This window comes from Osmerus eperlanus, chromosome 26 (genome assembly GCF_963692335.1).
Source record: "Osmerus eperlanus chromosome 26, fOsmEpe2.1, whole genome shotgun sequence".
Classification (NCBI taxonomy): Eukaryota; Metazoa; Chordata; class Actinopteri; order Osmeriformes; family Osmeridae; genus Osmerus; species Osmerus eperlanus.
In genome coordinates this window covers 7,423,336-7,442,434 of record NC_085043.1, presented here as the reverse complement: position 1 = coordinate 7,442,434, position 19,099 = coordinate 7,423,336, and the positions used below count along the sequence as shown (strand labels likewise).

The following is a 19,099-nucleotide window of genomic DNA, read 5'->3' as shown; positions in this document are numbered from 1 at the left end:
AGGGGGGCCGGGGGTGAGGGGGTTATGGGGGATGCTCTGGGGCCTACAGCTTTCTCACATACATGCTTCTAAACTGGCATAATGAACGAATCAACATGTCCGTGGAAGCATCCAACTGCAAGCCCTGAATTCCTGGTCCTCGCGATTGCGCAGGGCTGGGGCTGGCTGACTGGTTCTGCCTGACTGGTGCTGCCTGGATCTGACTGGCTGGTGCTGGCTGGCTGGTACTGACTGGCTGGTACAAAACTCAGGGAGTGACCTTGACTAAGAGCTCAAATATTTCGGTTTAGTAGATAATAGACAATGGTGGTACAAGTAAAACAAGAGTTATTTTCTTTTTGAGCGTTATCGCACAGTTCCCAAACAATGGGACTGTCTGTTCTGTAGCATTCTATTCTATTCTACTTTACTCTACTCTGTCCTGCTATGATGTGTTCTACTATGTTATTTTGTATTCTATGCTATTCATTCTAACCTGTCTAATTTTCTAACTTCTCAGAACGCCTTCAACCTTATGTTTCCTGTAGTGTCTTTTACAGGTTTGGAAAAGACGACAAATAAATATGCATTAATGATGTATAATGTCCTAAGTAGTTCCATGTTCATGAATGCTGGTGGACTGTGAGAGGACACACACTGTCTGGTATATTCAAGTACTGTCAGGAAGGAGAATGGAGTTTACCAACCGTGGACTACAGCGCCCCCATGTGACCAAACACCAGAACTTCTAAAGTTGTCATCTGCTGGGATCAGAGTCGGAACGCAGTCCGGTCAGCACTTCTTTTTTTTTTTAGGCCCTGTTGTCCGCTATTGTCACTTAGAGACACATGCAGGTCTGGTATGACGGTAACAGCCTGGGGTTCCAGTTCCGACGTGTCCAGCATGCATCTCCTTAATCAGTTGACATGTTAGACTTTATCGTCCCGGGTTAGATTATATTAGCCTACATGTTATTAATTTAGCAGACGCTTTATCCAACAATGCATACAGAAAGTACAGCGGAATATCAAGAATGAGTAGTGCATTGTTCTACTGTAGGCTATCTCTGTGATAAGAAACAAGGAACAGTCTGTATTTACAAGGTACATCGCAAAGTAATCACATCTCAGTGATCTCTATAGTAACCTACCACATAGTGCCTCAAAATAATTATAAAACACAAACCCAATAAGTTTTTCAGGATTCGAATGTGGAGACCATCATTGACTGGGGCCTGCATTTGTTTGTGGTTACGTTTTGGTATATGTATGTCTAGTAGTCTAATATTTGAATTATGGAATAGGATAGAATCGACTGGAGAAATTATGTTATCATATTACTGTGTAATTAGCGGGTCAACTGATTTTATGCATCAATGCCTATCCTTCATAACAAATGAATAACTTTTAAAAACCAGAAATTGATCTTTGCTAGACGAATGTGGATCTCCTTTGCCCAACGAGCAACCGATTTGATCCGATGTGTTCTTGTTTTCCAATCCATCAGTGCATTACATTGTGACATTGACAACCTAATGTCAATCTCCTCTACAACGGCCGGTTCCGGCCCATTGTGTTTGTGATTACGGTGTATAATTTGGCTACCTGTGGTTCTTTTTATTTCTTGTTAAAAATAGACAAAGCATTTATTCGATAAGCAATGGATGTATGTAAATCGCGAAGTGGAATATTTCGCTCGGACGGGAATTGAATGGGCCATGTGTCCATGTCCTAGGATCACAGCGGGCTTTTCTCGGCTGCACAATTTGAACCGTTTTCACTGTGTACTTCCGACTAAGCGCAACACTATTAAACTAAGTGTATGTAAATGTTCAAATACTTTAACACTTTTTGCTTATTCCTGACACCGAGGCCTACCGTAGGGGGTACGCCTGTCTCTTAGTATTTTTTAAAAGTTGGACTGTCACTTTAAAAAACCTTTGTCACGCCTACTCAGAGCTTTCTCCCCCAGGCTCATGTCCAGGCCGCGTTCTGATTGGCGGCTGAGAACCGTCGACTAGCGACTCCGCTGCCTCTCATTGGTGAAGTACTTGCCTTCGGCTCTGGCTCTCGCGGGGCTGCTGTACGAAGATGGCGGCCGAACTGGTGGAAGCGATGGCAAGTACAGCTCCCCTCGCTCGGGTGGTTGGGAGAGGAATGCTTTGGGAAGGGAACGGTGTCGGTTGGTCAGGGGAAACATGGAGGGCTTTGTTTCAGTACTGTAAACAATGGTTTAGTGTCGATATTGTTACAAATGCGCTGTAGGGAGACGGGTCGGCTCGGGCTGTAAGTGCGCGTCTCTAGCATGCTGGCTATAAGCATAAGAGACGCAGAAAAATGAATGATGAGACTACGAAAACATTCACCAGTAGGGAGTTGGCGTGAAGCACTATCAATCCACGCTTTATTTGAACAATACAAGCGATTCTGACTGCTCGCCCCAATCGTCAACCTTTCAAATAGACGTATTTACACTAGTGAGGCATGACAACAAAAGCTACCCCCTTGTCAAAGTGGAAGACAGCCTCGCGCTTTTCCGCCGTTCCGGATAGATACATGTACGGCTCGGATCTCTTCAGTTCAGTTTAAGCCATTAATTACATCAAATAGGTGGATTGTATGGTGTGTAATTTTTTTTTAGCAAAACATTTGATTTTGGTGCTGTAAAATGTGGCATTCATGCGCCTCCACTAGAGTCTCTAGATTCGGTTAGCAGTGGAAACCGAGCCGGTTTTAGTGTATGCCTCTGGAGCACAGGGTTGTTGGATTCTAGAACAGCCAAAAGCCAGCGTGGACAGTAGAACCGCCATGTACTGATGTCTGACCGAATAGCATGATTGAAGTCTGACAGTAAGCCATATCTAGCATCGTTTTCTGTACGGACACGGTGTTTATTTGATGTTTTGAACGCAGCTCAGAAGAAACCAGCTCTGGATTCTCGAACCAATATCAACCCAGCTGTCCCTTCCTCTTTTCAGTAACGCATTCTCTCTTTTTCTGTCTCATTCTGCCTCCCACACCTCTCCCCCCCTTCCCATCTCTCCTCTCTTTTCACCCCCTCATCTCTCCTTTCACCCCCTCTCCCCATCGGTCTCTCCCCCCTCTCTTCCTCCTCCCTATCCTCTCCTCCTGTAGAACATGGTGAAGAGTTTCCGGGTGTCAGACCTCCAGACCCTGCTGGCCTCCATGGGGCGCAGCAAGAGTGGCCTGAAGCAGGACCTGGTGGGCCGGGCCCTGCGTCTGGTCCAGACCGAGTACAGCCCCGAGCTCCTCAAGAACATCCGCCAGCTGTATGAGTCACGCTTCCCAAAGGCGTCCGGTTGGCTGGCGGCCCGCCGCCCGGAGGGAGGGGTCCCGGTGGCGTACTCGTCGCTAAGCTCCTCCCCCACCGCCAGCTCTCAGGGCGCTGACTACCTCAATGGTGGCCTGGCAAAGGCCTCCCCCACGCCTGTGCCCGAGGTCAAGCTGGTGTCTCTGCCCTTCTACCAGACCATGGAGACCCTGCTGCACCCCACAGAGCTGGGTCGGGACCTACACACACACAGTCACTGTCTCACAGGCTAGCTATAGTATAGTCAGGTTTCCAGAATGCTTGTGTGGCTGTTTCTAATGCTCTTGTTGCTATGTGATAGTTTCCAAGACATTTATTTTGTCGATTTTACTCAGTGACTAAGTATTTACCATACCTCTCCTTATGTGGCATATATTGTGTGTATATGTGTGTATATTGTGTGTATATATTCTGGTCATCTGACATGTGGTCGTCTGGTCATGTGACTCTCCTCTGCTCTGCTTCTCTCCCGTTCTCTCCAGTTGCCCAGAACAACGAGAAGCTGCAGGACAGCCAGTGTGTCTTTGAGCTGACGCAGAGCCAGGTGGAGCAGGTCCGCACCTCCAGGTGAGCAGGGGAGGGGCTTCCTTTAGAACACGCCATTCCGATGAACCACAGAAGAAGACCTCTCCACTGCTTTGAATGGGCCCCATGCTCAAGGTTGTGTACAGTTGTAGGAGACAGTTTGGATGACTGGTGTGTGTGGATGATGACAGGTGGAGGAGACTTTCGTACAGGTAGTAAACAGGGTGTAACTATGAAGGAAACAGGTAGTTAAACAGGCTGTAGCATGATAGAAACAGGTAGTTAAACAGGCTGTAGCATGATAGAAACAGGTAGTTAATCAGGCTGTAGCATGATAGAAACAGGTAGTTAAACAGGCTGTAGCATGATAGAAACAGGTAGTTAAATAGGCTGTAGCATGATAGAAACAGGTAGTTAAATAGGCTGCAGCATGATAGAAACGGGTAGTTAAACAGGCTGTAGCATGATAGAAACAGGTATTTAAACAGGCTGAAGCATGATAGAAACAGGTAGTTAAACAGGCTGTAGCATGATAGAAACAGGTATTTAAACAGGCTGTAGCATGACGGAAACAGGTAGTTAAACATGTTGTAGGAAGAAAGTTAACAGGATGTTCAGGGACTACGCTCAAACAACCTCTTTTCTCTCTCCTGCCCAGCGAGCTTCGTCCTGGAATCAAATCAATCCAGGTTGTACTCAGGTGAGTCACCTGAAGTTCACACACACACACACACACACCATCATACCCACACTTCAGATCACGCACAGCATGACACTCGCAAACTATTTCTCGGCACTGCATGCCGCACACACAGGACCCAAAGCTGTTTTTCAGAATTGCAGCAGAACACGGCATCTAAAATAGGAGTGAGCTGCCAGTGCCCGTTTCCCAGGCTACACTGAATGACAGACACCTCAGCCAGCCAGTCAGAGGCCGGAGGGCCATTTGGGTGACGTCTAATAGGCTTAGAGGTGACGGGTTCTTCCGGCGTGCACCAATGATAACCCTGATTCCTGTCTTCTCCAGAATCTGTTACACAGACTCCAATGGTCTGCAGGAAGATCAGTATCCTCCAAACATCGCCGTCAAGGTGAACCAGTCCTACTGTCATGTACCGGTACGTATGTCTAACCAGTCCTACTGTCATGTACCAGTACGTATGTCTGGAGGGAGGGAAGGGGGGGAGGGGGAGAGAGAGGTGGGGGAGGAGGAGGAGAACATTTATCTGTAGGATACCTGAGGGGTACCTGATTTGGAACCTGGGGCGCACGTTGATGACATCACACCCACCCGTCTGGAGGCAGGGATACTGGTATCAGTGCTCTTCATCCTAACCTGATGGATCATCTTTCTCTCTGCATTTTCCCCCTCTCCAGGGTTACTACCCGTCTAACAAGCCCGGCGTGGAGCCTCGTCGGCCCTGCCGCCCCGTCAACGTCACGCCCTGGCTCCACCTCTCCACCGCCACCAACAGAATCACCGTCACGTGGGGCAACTTCGGCAAGGTGAGGCCTTTCACCAAGTGTGCTTTTACCCGCAGTGTCCATGTTAATGCTGCTGGCGGGCTGGCTTGTTTGCTGGCTGGCTGACTGACTGACTGACTGTGCCAGTTGGTCGACTGGCTGGCTGCATTTGCTTCGCTGTTGACTGGCTGCTACTAGACTACTGCAGGGCTAAATGACTGTCTCTCCTCCTCCCCTCCCAGAGGTACTCGGTAGCGGTGTACCTGGTCAGAGTGTTCACCTCAGCAGAGCTCTTCAGCCAGCTCAAACTGTGCTCCGTGGAGACAGCCCAGCGCTGCCGCGAACGCAGTGAGTACTCTCTCTTCCCACCTCTCTCTCCTCTCCCTCTCTCCTCTCTCTCCCCTTCTCTCTCCTCTCCCTCTCTCCTCTCTCTCCCCTTCTCTCTCCTCTCTCTCCTCTCCCTCTCTCCTCTCTCTCCCCTTCTCTCTCCTCTCTCTCCTCTCCCTCTCTCTCCTCTCCCTCTTTCCTCTCCCTCTCTCTCTCCTCTCTCTCCCTCTCTCGCCCTCCTCTCCTGAGTTTCTCCTCTCTTCCCGTGTTGGGAGGTAAAGTGTCATGGTGGTTCACCTTCCTGTGTGTGTGCTCGTGCGTGTGTGTGTCTACAGTTCAGGACAAGCTCCGCTTCGACCCAGAGAGTGAGATTGCCACCACAGGCCTCAGAGTGTCCCTAATCTGCCCGGTAACTGCTGTCCGTCCAGTCCTCTCAGGGTCATGTGAAGTGTGACACCAGGTCTGCAGTTGACTGTTGAAACCCAGGTAACTGACCCCTTCCCCTCCTCCCTCCCAGCTGGTGAAGATGCGCCTGGGCGTGCCCTGCAGGGTGCTGACCTGCGCCCACCTGCAGTGCTTCGACGCCGTCTTCTTCCTGCAGATGAACGAGAAGAAGCCCACGTGGACCTGTCCCGTGTGCGACAAGCCCGCCCCCTTCGAACTGCTCACCATCGACGGGTAGGACACACACACACAATCCTCACGAATGTCTCCTCACACATGCGTACACCCACGCGCAGGTATGTGCGTGCCAGGGCCTGTCTGTCTTTCTCCAGCAATGCCAGACCCCCCCCCCCCCACACACACACACACACACACACACACGCACGTCATTCTCAAGGAATTCTAATCAGAGCACCTTCAGCCTGCATCTCCCAGGATGTACAGTCAGTAGAATGTTCTGGAGTCTGTTAGAACATGCAGAGGAGATCAGTGTTGGTGCTTGTGGTCCCGTGTCTGTTCCTCTGCCTCAGCCGGCTTCGTCGGACACAATCTTATCTTCATGTTACTGTGGTGTTACAGCGTGTAAATGAATTCAGTAGTGTGTCCTTGAAGGACAAATATGTCAGCTTGTCTCACTGTGTGTATTTGTGTGTGTGTGTGACAGTCTTCTGTCCGAGATCCTGAAAGAGACTCCCGAGGACATAGAGGAGATCGAGTACTTGACTGACGGCTCGTGGCGACCAATCAGAGACGAGAAGGAGAGGGACCGGGACAGAGAGAGCAGCAACACACCAGATTACCCCGTGGTGGACATCTGTACGTCTGGGGGGAGTGGGAGGATGGGGGGGGGGGGGGGGGGGGATGAGGGATGAGGGGGAGGGTGGAATGAAGGATTTCTCTATGATTGTGACCGTTCGATCTCCTCTCTACCTTTCTTCTCCTCCTCCACTGTCCCCTCTCTCCCCCTCTCCCTCCCCCCAGGTGTTCCAGAGGCCAACGGCCACTCCCCTGCCCACAGCAGCACCAGTCAGACGGGGAAGTCCGGGGGGGCGGGGTCCACGGGGGCGGGGTCAGGGGCCGGGGGAGGAGCCGTGGTGGATCTGACGCTGGATTCGTCGTCTGAGGAGGAAGGGGGCGGCGCCGACAGCGAGGACACGGAGGACAGCGCCGACAGCCCCCAGCCCAAACGAGGTCGCTATGACTACGACAAGGATCTGGTCACGGCCTACTGATTGGCTGGCTGGATGGACACGGACTGATGGCGCAAGAGGGAGAGGGAGGGGAAAGGAGGGGCAGGGGGGGGGGGTTATGATAGACCCGAGGAGAGGAATCAATTTGTCCCCCCTGCCCCCCCCACACACACACACACACACACCTCTCCGAGAGGGACATACTGCACGCCCAGATTGACATACACACACACACACACTTATGGCCCACCCTCGCCCCCTTCAACACTATACGCATCTTAAAGACTATTGAGCAGATCACCCTCCTCCTCCTCCACCCTGAGACCTCCAGGCCCCAGACCACTTCCTGTCCAGGCCCCAGACCACTTCCTGTCCTCGTCTCCCTCCTTTCTTGACGCCTGTCGGGATTTGCAAGCGATGGCCGAGTGTGTGGGGGAGGCCACCTCCTTCATTCAGTCATGAGGTCAACAGGTCAGGCACCCACAACAACCAGGAAGGAACATGAAGAATTCTTTTTCTTTTTTTTTTTGCTGACTTTTATGGGACTTGATGCAAATACCCCCGTCCCCCCTCCACCCCCCTTCTCCTGTGGTCCTGGTGTGTTTCTGATTGAAGATGAAGCATTTTAAGCAGGGCATCTGGGGGGGCGGGGGGGGGGGGGGTTGTTTGGTTTATTCCCCAGCTCAACCCCATCTTCATTAGTCAAATGACAACCTACCTCAGCCAATCGCAGCAGACCTGACCACAGTGTAGCTGACACCCGGGTGGAGAGAAGGGGGTCACGGGAAAAGTAGTTTTTATTTAGCTAAGTCAACACTGGAGAGACTAGATGATGATGATGTTATAATGATCTTTCTTGTGCTATCACTTCACGCCATCTCCTTAGGCTGTGTGTGTGTGTGTGTGCCACATTACATCCTGGCACTCGACAGATGACCTTGGTCAGAAAGACAGGCAGGCAGACATTGTGAAGTGATTTTCATTTATTTTCATCTGCTCCCGTAGTCCTCGTTTGCCCAGAGACTCAGAACTGGGCGGGGGGGGAGGGGGGGGGAGCAGGTACTGGTTCCTTGGCCGGTACCACACAGATCTCTAGTCGGCGGTGCTGGCCTGATCCCCGTCACTAACCCATCTCTTAAGCCCCGCCCTTCCCGATACCCCCATCTGAGGAGAAAGACTAGTTGCTTGTCCTCCCTTTTAAACCTCCTTCCATCCTCCTTTTTAGTTTGCTGTGAGTGTTTTGGCCCCAGCTCTCGTCTCTGACGACAGAGGAATGATTTGAATATGGATTCAAGGAAACAACCGGTTCCAATGTTGCGGATGGTTCCAGAAGCCAGGCTTGTTGGGAGAGACCCCCCTCCAATCTGGAGCGCAGTCAGAGCTGAGATGGGCAGGTTTGGCTGCCGTTTTATTTTGAAGTTTTTAGGTTGTGGAGGCTGGATCCTGCGTCACCGTTTGGCTTGTTGAGCTGGTCTACACAGGAAGTACGAAACAGGAAGTGGTGTTTTGTAGTTTTATGTTGTTTATGGGGTGTTGATGCTGTGTTGTAGTTCTCTGTAGAGGACTACAGGAAGGGGGGGGGGGGTCACAGCGTGAGATGACTGACTGGATCTCGCTCTCGTATTTATTAACAACTTCTCTTCCTTTTGCTTTATTCATTCGTTGCGAGCATCGCTGTTGTCGTTTTCCTGGCTGACGGTTAGTTTGGTTTTGAGTGTTCGAATTCTGAGATGAGAGAAGCTGCAGATGGCCACTTTCTGTCTCGTTAAGACCGCCGAATCAGATCTGCTGTCTCGTTAAGACCGACGAATCAGATCTGCCGGGCTCCTCTCCGACTACTTCCTTCTGTAAACTCGAATCCCCCCAGAACTGTACCTCAACAGATGGTTGACGATTTTTCTTTTCAAGGTGAGAACGGGAGCTTTTGAGCTCTGAAGGTTTCGGGGTGTCGTCAGGGTAATTGTGTCTTTGGTGTTTCTCTTGAAATCTCGAGTTTGCAGACGGACGTGCAGATGGGTCGAGTAGCGCAGCAGAACGTCCTGAACCAATAAGAATGTCTTTCAAAGCCTCAGGAGGCTGGTCGCTCGGGTACTCTGTAAACCCAAGTGACATATCTACCTGCCTCTGATAGAATTGCCACCTTCCTATTTCTAGCCAAACACACACTTGAACCAGATTCTCCTCTTCGTTTCCAAGTATGTACTTTCACACAGCATTACTGTTCCCCCCCCCCCCCCCCCCCCCCCCCCCATGCACCCAACCTGAATTTTCCCAATTTTAAGAAAGTTAATGTTGAGCTGGTTCCTGTGGATCTGAGCCAGATGGATTGAGTTCAGGGGTCTGAAGTTGCAAGGTCAAAGGTGAGGACCGTATGTAGTGAGGTTGTGGTAGTGTGACATCCCTTCTTGTAATAATGCTTAAGGTAGAATGGACAGAGGCTTGCAATCCAAGATGTAAATGTTTTTTTTGTTTTCTTTTTGGTTTGTGTCTTTTTTATATGTTCATATTAAAAGACAATAAAATTTAAAATAATATTTTATTAAGCTTTGAATTGCTTCCAAGTTTCCTCGAGGCGGAGGTGCACGGTAGAGGTCGGGGGGGGGGGGGGCGGGGCCTGGTGGCGGCATTGAAGCTGCATTATGTCTCTGTGGGACTGAAGGGATGGGGAGGGAGGGGGGTCGAGGAGAGGGATGTAGAGTCCTGTACTACAGATTGGGGTCAATGGGACATGGTTGTCTCTTGTCTCTACTCGGAGAAGCCCTTCATTGAACGAGCCGCGTCAAAGACTGTAGATAAGACTGGCTCCCATGTCTTATGTTATGAAAAAACTGTACAATTCTAAATGATCGTATTCTAACACCTGTTATTGACGTGTGGAATTAATTAAACACATTTTTAAAAACGCATGTTTTGTGTGCCATCTTTATTAAACAGAACGAAGTTTTAGAGATCATGTTCAAATTATGTTTGTTTAATGGAAAGTTCACACCTGCACAGGTAATTCTCTTAATGTACCACATGAGGGCGCAGTCCATGTATTGTTCCGTCTGACAGAATACCGCGATAGGTAACTTGATGGTTGTATTATTTAATTATCAAACAAACTCTCGCGAGTGTTTGAAGTCGTGGCTGCTTCCTGAATTGTAGTGCCAGACCTAAATTCCTCCTTCATCTGAGCTACACACCCCAACACAACACCGGGAACCGTACGCCTGTACAACCCCTAATTCTACGGAGGGACCACCGTGTCGGTGTGCGGGGCAGATCCGCCAACTACCAAAGCTGCATTTGTCGAGAAGGCTGTCGCATTAAAGACGTTCTTCTAACGAACGCATCTCACGATTTTCTTGGAGCAGTTAGCCAGCAAGTGGCTAACGTTAGCTAGCCTGCCAAAAGATATCAACGGCAATGCGTGGCAAGGGGTGTTGCCGTTGATAATCTTTCATCAAATTTGAACTGTCTGATGTGCCCTGCTAGTCGGGATATGATCCATTTAAACAGCTGAATGACATGCTCGTAAAGTAAGCTTCTCCCAGCGTCAGACACCTCCGTCACGGCTATTTCAGAGTGAGTTTCTAAGATCACCTCACCGCGCTGATTTGTATCGGGAAATCCTACAAACAGCCAGACCTACGGACCCTTCCTAGCCATGGCCCCGAAGAGAAGACCCGTTCCCCTCAACATCACTCCCATCGGTGAAGGACAGGCCACCTCCACTACAATCGATGCCGCAGCCGAGTGAGTAGCTGAAGTCCTACCGGTCCGGTTGCTGGATCTGTAGCCGTGTAGCTTTAACCGAACTCTCGCCATTTAAAGTGTGTACAACTTGTACGAGTGTAGAAGGAGAACAAAGACGCCCGTAACTTCATATCTCTCTCTCTCTCTCTCACCCCCTCCCCTCTCAGGGCAAACCTGGAGGCCCTCCAGAAGAAGCTAGGTGAACTGGACCTGGACGAACAGCAGAGGAAGAGACTGGAGGCCTTCCTCACCCAGAAGGCCCAGGTGGGAGAGCTGAAGGACGACGACTTCCACCCCATCTGCGAGCTGGGCGCGGGGAACGGGGGCGTGGTCAACAAGGTCCGCCACAAACCGTCCAGGCTTGTCATGGCACGCAAGGTGAGACTCCACGCCCCAGATTTGACAACCTGTACGAACACCTTCAATCTCGGTAGAGTTGTTCTTGTTGGCACTGTGTCTGGTAGCAGAGATGGGGGGGGGGGTTATTGCACTGGGCCATCTTCTCTGAATCTCCTCCTCCGCCAGTTGATCCACCTGGAGATCAAGCCGGCCATCAGGAACCAGATCATCAGAGAGCTGCAGGTGCTTCACGAGTGCAACTCTCCCTACATCGTGGGGTTCTATGGAGCCTTCTACAGCGACGGAGAGATCAGCATCTGTATGGAGCACATGGTGAGAGACCCACACCACACGCACACACACACACACACACACACACAGGTGATTTCGTTTTTGTTTAGTCCAGTCCTAAAGTGTGTGTGTGTGCACGCGCGTGTGTGTCCTCTACAGGACGGAGGCTCGTTGGATCAGGTGCTAAAGGAGGCCAGAAGAATCCCAGAGGAGATTCTGGGCAAAGTCAGCATAGCTGTGAGGATCCACACTTCTGTCTTACACTCGAGAGCACGGGTCTCATCTCCCAGGAACTCTCTAGAACGCCGCTGTGTCTTAGCCCCTAGGACACTCTAGAACGCTCGGCTCACCCTAGAACGCAGCTTTCTTATATTCTAGAACACGCGTGTGTTCTACAGAACATGCATCCTCCAGAACACTCGTGTCTTATGTTACTGTGTGTGTGGTCTCACTGTGTCTGTGTGTGTGTGTGTGTGTGCAGGTGCTGAGAGGACTGGCCTACCTGAGGGAGAAGCACCAAATCATGCACAGAGGTGAACCCTAGTGTGTGTGTGTGTGTGTGTTACCGTCTGTCTGTCTGTGTGTGTGTGTGTGTGGGAGGGAGGGAGGGAGATGAGGCCAAGACATCCTACCTTAGGGTTTACTGGGGCTCTGCTGTTGTGTGTTTGTGTGTGTGTTTGTTCACTCAAGTGCCCAGGCCACAGGAGAAGGGGCAGACTGCCTTGCCTGTGAGGCCAGCCCATAATTACACCCTCTCAAATGTTGTTATACAGCAGTGGCCACACCCTCCTTCCCTCCCTATCTGTTTCTTTCTCTATTTCTCTGTCTCCGCTTCTCTTGTTCTTCTCTTTCTCTTGTTCTGTCTCTCTCTCTTTCTCTTCTTCTCTCTCTCTTTCTCTCCTTCACGCTCTCTTCTTCACTCTCTCCTTCTCCCTCTCCTCCCATCCCTCTCATACTCTCCCCCCTCTCCCTCCCTCCTCTCCTCTCTCTGACCTGTGCTCCGTATGTCTCAGACGTCAAGCCCTCCAACATCCTGGTGAACTCTCGCGGGGAGATCAAGCTGTGCGACTTCGGCGTGAGCGGCCAGCTCATCGACTCCATGGCCAACTCCTTTGTTGGCACTCGCTCCTACATGTCGGTGAGACAGCCCTCCTTCCTGCCTTCCTTCCCCTCCTCCTCTTCCCTCTCTTTCCCTCCCTCCTTTCCTGCATCCCTTCCCCTCTCTAACCCTCCTCCATCGATGGTCTGACTTCTCTCCCCCCCCCCCTCCCTCCTCCCAGCCTGCCCCTCGTCCCTCCCCTCTCTCCGTCCCCCCCGTCCATACCAGCTGTCAAGGGCCGTGCCCAGGAGAAGGTTGGCACCGCCAGGCGGGCACCTGGAGGGGGGAGAGGCGAGGAGGGAGGGGAAAAAAGGAGGCTGTAGGAGGGGGGGGAGGAGGGAGAGAGTTGGAAGGGAGAGGATTCAAGCGGGCACTTGGAGAGGGTGTGGTGATGCAGCCAGTCTGGTCTCCCTGCAGGGGGGAGGGAGCGAGAGATAGTGGGAAGGGAAAGGATGGGTGAGTGGGGGGGAGAGGAGAGGGAGGAAGAGGAGCTAGGGGGAGGAGGAGGCCTGGCAGTAGAGCGAGCCCTGCCTGGATGTGACCTGTGTGTGTGTGTGTGTGTTTGTTTTGTGCCTGACAGCCGGAGAGGCTGCAGGGGACCCACTACTCTGTCCAGTCTGACGTGTGGAGCATGGGCCTCTCCCTGGTGGAGCTGGCCCTGGGTCGCTACCCCATCCCGCCGCCTGACGCCAAGGAGCTGGAGGCTATCTTCGGACGGCCCGTTCTGGACGGGGCCGAGGGCGACACGCATAACTCCACCCGGCCCAGACCGCCCGGACGGCCAGTCAGCGGTGAGCTGAGGAGCGAAACAAATACCCAAACCTTGTTTTGTTGTTTAAAAGCTAGTTTGTGACTAGGTTATGACTGTTAGCTTCACATGTCTGCTGTTTTAGCTAAGCCCTCTCTCTTCTTCCTCTCCACCCTCCCTCCTCTCCTCCATCTCCTCCCTCTCTCCCAGGCCACGGTGTGGACAGCCGACCGGCCATGGCCATCTTTGAACTGCTCGACTACATCGTCAACGAGGTCAGAACTGCCGATTCAACCACCTGACAGCTGTCACTCTGTCTCCTGAGATGACTGCGTGCTAATGCTAAATGGTTGTCCTCTTCCTCCTCTTACTTGTCCTTTTCTTCCTCTCCCTACTCATTTTTCCTCAGCCCCCGCCCAAGCTGCCCCTTGGAGTCTTCACCTCAGACTTCCAAGAGTTTGTGACTAAATGGTGAGGCGGCCATCTTTGTTTGTAATAGTTCTGTTTGTTTAGTTGGGATGCTAACTTGTATTATTAGTAGCAGGTATGTTAACTTGTTAGCTAGGATGCTACGTTGTTAAGTTGTTAGCTGGTGTGTTGATATTTGTTAGCTAGGATGCTAATTCTAGTCTCTTGTTTGCAGTCTGATCAAGAACCCAGCAGAGAGAGCTGACCTGAAGATGCTAATGGTGAGTAACAAACTGGAAAGATGAATGGCTGGCTGATTAACCTGCTAGTTGACTTCCTGGCTGTCCATCTGACTGGTTAACTTGCTAGCTGTCTGACTGTTTAACTTGCTAACTGGTTAACTTGCCAGTCGACTAAAACTGTTCAGTGAGTGAGGATGTCTAACTGTGATCCTCTGTGTCCTCCAGAGCCACACCTTCATCAAGAGGGCTGAGGTGGAGGAGGTGGACTTTGCAGGCTGGATGTGTAAAACCATGGGGCTCAACCAGCCCAGCACCCCCACACGCAACGCAGAGTGACCTGCCCTTCTCTGAACTGCTGCAGCGCACGCACGCAACTCACACACACACACCCACGCAACGCACACACACATGCAAAGCAGAGTGTCCTATCTTTTTCTATGATCAGCTGCAGCGCACACACACACACACACACACACGTTCCTGTTCTGCTTCAGTCCAGCTTAGTAAAAGGTTTCCTGGTAAAGTCTAAGTATTTTTAACCCTCATGGTTCACTGGCAGATCACATGATCCTATTCTATATCCGACACCTCAACTCACCCCCTCCTCCTCTTCTTCCTGCCTCCTCCCCTCCTCCTTCACCTCCTTCCCTTCTTCCTGCCCCACTCCACCTCCTTCCCTTCTCCTCCTCCTCCTCTCCTACCACTCTTCTAGGTAAGGAGGGGGACTTCCCATGTAGGTAAGGGTTGCCATGGGTTGTTGCCTGGCGACCCTCCCCTGCCCTCTTAAACCCCTGTATTAATGGGGGAGGCGTTAGACCCGAGGAGGGGGGAGAGAGGAGGGGCGGGGGTTGGTAGGGGGTGAACCAAAGAGGGTTGTCATGACTACTGTAGGATGGTTGTGAATGAGATATGCTAACTGACAGGGGCGCGCCAGTGAGAGGATCTTATCTCGAGAGGGCCGATTGGCGGTTCTGATTGTATGGGCCCCTGGTTTCCATGGTTACCCTGCGGTGGGCGTGCTCTGTCCGCTGCCATGGAGACACGCAAGGGAGAGCTTGAATGCGTGTTGTCCTTGGTTACAAGGATGCCGGTGTACCATGGCTACAATAACCCTTTCCTCTGTGTTTATGCCTAAGAACACTTTAATACCATGTCATTATTTACTTTAACTGTTTATTTAAACGAATGCCTGAACCATTTGTCAGTTTAACCAAATGTCTGAAATCACATTGGCTACTCAACCTGTTTGTGGTCAGGTCCCTCTGACCAGTTTCCCTCTGCAGTGCTGAATCATGTTCACCTGTTCAGCTCTCTGAATCATGTTCACCTGTTCAGCTCTCTGAATCATGTTCACTTGTTCAGCTCTCTTGAGTCAGCGATACTACTCTTTAATCTGCGAGGGGCCTATCTGAGCTGCCCCCCTCCAGCCAACCCCTGGACCTATCGGAACTCTCCTAACATGCATCCCACCAGTCCTCCTGAGGAACATGTGCTGATTGGCTAATCTCTAGTGTAACCGACCAACCTGAGGGAACTGTAAGGGAGGGAGGGAGAGAGGGTGGATGGATGGATGCATGTAGAGAGTATTGGGGTATTGAATCCCCCCCCCCCCCATTGAATTCACTGGTCTCCTATGTGTTTGAATGATATATACAGAGGATGGAAGTACTATTTTGCAGTCTTAATTAAGAAAAAAAGTTCTGTTTTTGATTTATGAAAAGTAATAAGGGAGAGGTCATTTTATTATAACATGAAAAAGTGTTGGATACGGTCATGTACAAAAAAAAAAAAGGAAATAAATCTGATTTGTGAATGTATATATTTGACTGGTTTTGTGTGGCCCATATTGAACATTACACACATGCAACGTGATCGTGTGTCCGATTGTTTTCCAGTCAGACAAAGACCTGGGTCAAGCCTTGGACAACTGGGGCAAGCATGGGTGCCTCAGAACTTTTATGATGTTTTGTGTATGTTTATAAGGTTATAAAAGGTTGTATAACACTTAATAACGTTGGAAGAATAATCCAGTAAAGTCCCTTAAGCTTTAAATTGTTGTGAGGGCGGTGGGGTATGTGGGGGCGGGGGGGTTGTTGGGGCAGAGGAGTTGGGATTGGGCAGGAGTTGTCTAGGGTTAGGATTATATTGGACTGTAAGTCTACGTGCTCATAAACATGAATGACATCATTTGGTCTGTTAGGAGAGAGACGTGTTAATTAAGAGTTTTTATGATCGTTACTAACTTGAGGAAAGTTTTTTTTTTTTATGAAGTTGGAGTTACGCTAAATTAAGGACGTTTGGAGTTTCTATTGTATTTTTTTGTAAATGTATCTCTAGAATGTCCCCTTTATACTATTATCTTTCTGTACAGTTAATAAAAAAATTAAGTACAATATTTATGATTTTTTAATTTTATGTAACGCCGACCTGCAACCTCTAGGTGGTGTGTGTGTAACTGCCTCTTCCTGTCTCCACACTGCACACACACGCCAGCTAACCACAGTCTGAGGTCTATGCACTTCCTGTCTGGTTGTCTGTTCACTTCCTGTGGCTGGCTGTCTACCCCATCCAGGTCTACAAATGATGACGGGTTTGAAATATGTATATATGCAGTCAGGCAGCTAGTTACATGAGAGTCTCACCTCATTGAGGTCACAATGTGGTGGGCGTTGGCCAATTCGGTGTGTCGGTGAGTGGTTGGCCAATCGCGTGTGTCAATAGTGAGTGGCTGGCCAATCGCGTGAGTTGATAGTGAGTGGCTGGCCGATCACGTGAGTTGATGGCGAGTGGCCATGTGACACAACTTAAATGTGAGATAAAGCACTTCCTGTTGTCCCACCTGGGAAACAGGTGTGTTAAGAGAGGAGAAGAAGAGGGAGAGGGTGGAGGGGGGCGATGCTGGCAGACCCTGCGTTTTGGAATGTGCCAAGACTTGTTTCTTGGGTGGGACGCAATGACCTCAGGCGGTGAGGGAAGGGTGGGTGTAACTCTACCAAGAAAGAGAAGAGAGAGGGGGGGGGGGGTGACAGAGAAAAGGGTGAGCAGAATAAGACAAGAGTTGCAGCTTAATCTGATCATGACCGCTTAATCTGAGTGTGTGTTACTGAGCACAGATGAACATTCATTCTCAGATTAGCAACCAGGAAATGAAGCGCCCACTCACTAAGCCATATCAGATGCAAGTTTTTTTATATATATACAGTATATGTTACATGTAGTTGAACTACAATAACAACAAACAGTCAACATCTGATATCACACAGAAATATGTGCTTCCCTGTAATCCCCCAGAGACGAGAGGCAGACAGGCGAGGGAGAGGGGGAATGCTGTTTCTTTAAGAGAGAGAGGGAGAGAGGGAGAGGGAGAGGGAGAGAGAGAGAGAGAAAGGGAGGGACCTCTTTGCCCTCCAGAAACCAGGAAGGGAATAGAGTTGATCTGCTGCTGCCTGGCTAGCGCATACGGGGCTCTGCGTTGTACGACAGCTCGAGAGAAAGAGAGAGAGAGAGGGAGAGGGGCAGCAGAGCTAACTCACAACAACCAGCGGCACGGACATCGCAGGTGAGTTAAAGCCCACCCCGCGGTGCTCTGCCCTGGGCCCTGACCGCCCGCGGACCCAGCCTCTCTGGAGGAGAGGAGGAATGAGGGAGGGGGGGCAGAGAGAGGAGAGAGGGTGGGGGTGGGTGGGGAGGTAGGTGGGGGGGGGGGGGGTCGGCAGGGGAGGAGGAGGAGGAGGAGGAGGGGGGGTGGAAGTGGGTCTCTCGACAAGCTCCAGCTATGCTTCCTTTTTTCTCTCTTCGCTGTCTCGCTAAAGTTGATTTTGTTTCTTTGATTCTGACGGTGCCTCTCTGTGTCCCCCTCGGATAAAGTTCATTTGATGTGTTTGAGACGTCAACTTTCTAGGCAGGTGGAAGCACTTAAGAGAAGGGGGGGGTGGTGGTGTCTAGAGGGGAGGGGGACTCAGGGCGAGAGGAAGGAACGACCAAAAATAATTCTTTAGGACAAGGTGTGATGGCACGCAACGGCGGCAACTTTTCGAGGTCGTGTCATCTCCTCTCAGACGAGCCGGGGGACGGGAAGTAGCTGGGAAGCTTCCAGACCGATCTGTTGTGTTGGTCTGTCCTTTCAGACAGTTTGAAATTGGTCAGAACAGGAATGAGTCTTAATATATAGGTCAGGGATGCGAGTGTTTAAATATGTGTGTGTGCCGTACATGTGTGTTCATAAGACAGAGTGGTGGTGGTGTGTGTGTGTGTCTGTGTGTGTGTGTGTGACAGTGCTGCTTGTGTGTTCTTTTCTCCCCGAGCACAGCTCTGTTTGATAGCTCGTCTGTACTTTTAATACCTGGCATCCTGCTAGCAACACACTGTAGTGTGTAATTCTACGTTGGAGCAGGATGGAAGAGGTGGCCAGACAGCAGACACATGGGAACTGTAGTTCGCAGCAGGGGCTGAGAACCAGGTCAAATAGCATCTGAGGACTCCACTTCCCAGAGTGCCTTGCCTGCGGCCATACAGGAAAAAGAACAGCCTCCAGCCAATCCCAGCAAGGAGGTGTGGTGAGTGAGCTGCTGTCAGGCCAATCAGAGTGGAAGAAGGGCTGCCGGAACGGTGGGCTGAAAATAGAGGAGGGGGGAGGAGGTGGCTGGCAGAGGGATCAGGCTAGGGCTTGCCTGAGAGACCAGGCTGCAACTGGAGTTCCAGGGCCGAGGCAGGGGCCTGAGGTAGATAGCTGCCCAGGCACAGAGACTCCAAAGCAGGCAGGCAGGGCAGCCTGACAGGGGTTCTGGAGAACTGCTGCTGGCCAGCTGGTAAGAGCTCTCTAACTATACCCACTCTCTCTTTCTCTGTCTATCTTTCTCTCCTTGCTAATGTTTATGCGATATACTGCTTTCTTTCTGGTATTTTTCTCTTGTCTTTCACTCTTTCCTTCCCCTCTCTCTCTTTCTGCTGTCTGTGGAGAGAGGAGAGGGGGAGT

General features: G+C 50.8%; 2 protein-coding genes across 2 annotated transcripts; both read left to right on the top strand.

Annotated features, from left to right (window-relative positions):
• Positions 1 to 1,957: 1,957 nt before the first annotated feature.
• Positions 1,958 to 9,793, top strand: pias4a (protein inhibitor of activated STAT, 4a). Its single transcript, XM_062452552.1, has 11 exons — positions 1,958 to 2,096; positions 3,114 to 3,501; positions 3,792 to 3,876; positions 4,493 to 4,534; positions 4,862 to 4,952; positions 5,212 to 5,340; positions 5,541 to 5,646; positions 5,961 to 6,034; positions 6,143 to 6,303; positions 6,734 to 6,885; positions 7,051 to 9,793. Exons 1-11 carry the CDS (start codon positions 2,070 to 2,072, stop codon positions 7,299 to 7,301), a joined length of 1,506 nt encoding a protein of 501 aa, XP_062308536.1. The 5' UTR covers positions 1,958 to 2,069; the 3' UTR covers positions 7,302 to 9,793.
• Positions 9,794 to 10,398: 605 nt separating this feature from the next.
• On the top strand, positions 10,399 to 15,941 carry map2k2a (mitogen-activated protein kinase kinase 2a). The gene is made up of 11 exons (XM_062452723.1): positions 10,399 to 10,997; positions 11,165 to 11,375; positions 11,523 to 11,669; positions 11,787 to 11,864; positions 12,109 to 12,160; positions 12,641 to 12,765; positions 13,307 to 13,517; positions 13,685 to 13,749; positions 13,884 to 13,945; positions 14,118 to 14,163; positions 14,350 to 15,941. The coding sequence occupies exons 1-11, from the start codon at positions 10,909 to 10,911 to the stop codon at positions 14,458 to 14,460; spliced, it is 1,197 nt and encodes a 398-aa protein (XP_062308707.1). The 5' UTR covers positions 10,399 to 10,908; the 3' UTR covers positions 14,461 to 15,941.
• Positions 15,942 to 19,099: the final 3,158 nt, after the last annotated feature.

Excerpts from the sequence above, each read along its gene's own strand:
- pias4a (XM_062452552.1), top strand. The coding sequence starts at position 2,070 with ATGGCGGCCGAACTGGTGGAAGCGATG. Across the intron at positions 3,502-3,791 it reads GCTGCACCCCACAGAGCTGG|TTGCCCAGAACAACGAGAAG; the intron begins GTCGGGACCTAC and ends CGTTCTCTCCAG. Across the intron at positions 5,647-5,960 it reads CCAGCGCTGCCGCGAACGCA|TTCAGGACAAGCTCCGCTTC; the intron begins GTGAGTACTCTC and ends GTGTGTCTACAG.
- map2k2a (XM_062452723.1), top strand. The coding sequence starts at position 10,909 with ATGGCCCCGAAGAGAAGACCCGTTCCCCTCAACATCACTCCCATCGGT. Across the intron at positions 13,518-13,684 it reads GCCCGGACGGCCAGTCAGCG|GCCACGGTGTGGACAGCCGA; the intron begins GTGAGCTGAGGA and ends CCTCTCTCCCAG. Across the intron at positions 14,164-14,349 it reads CTGACCTGAAGATGCTAATG|AGCCACACCTTCATCAAGAG; the intron begins GTGAGTAACAAA and ends TGTGTCCTCCAG.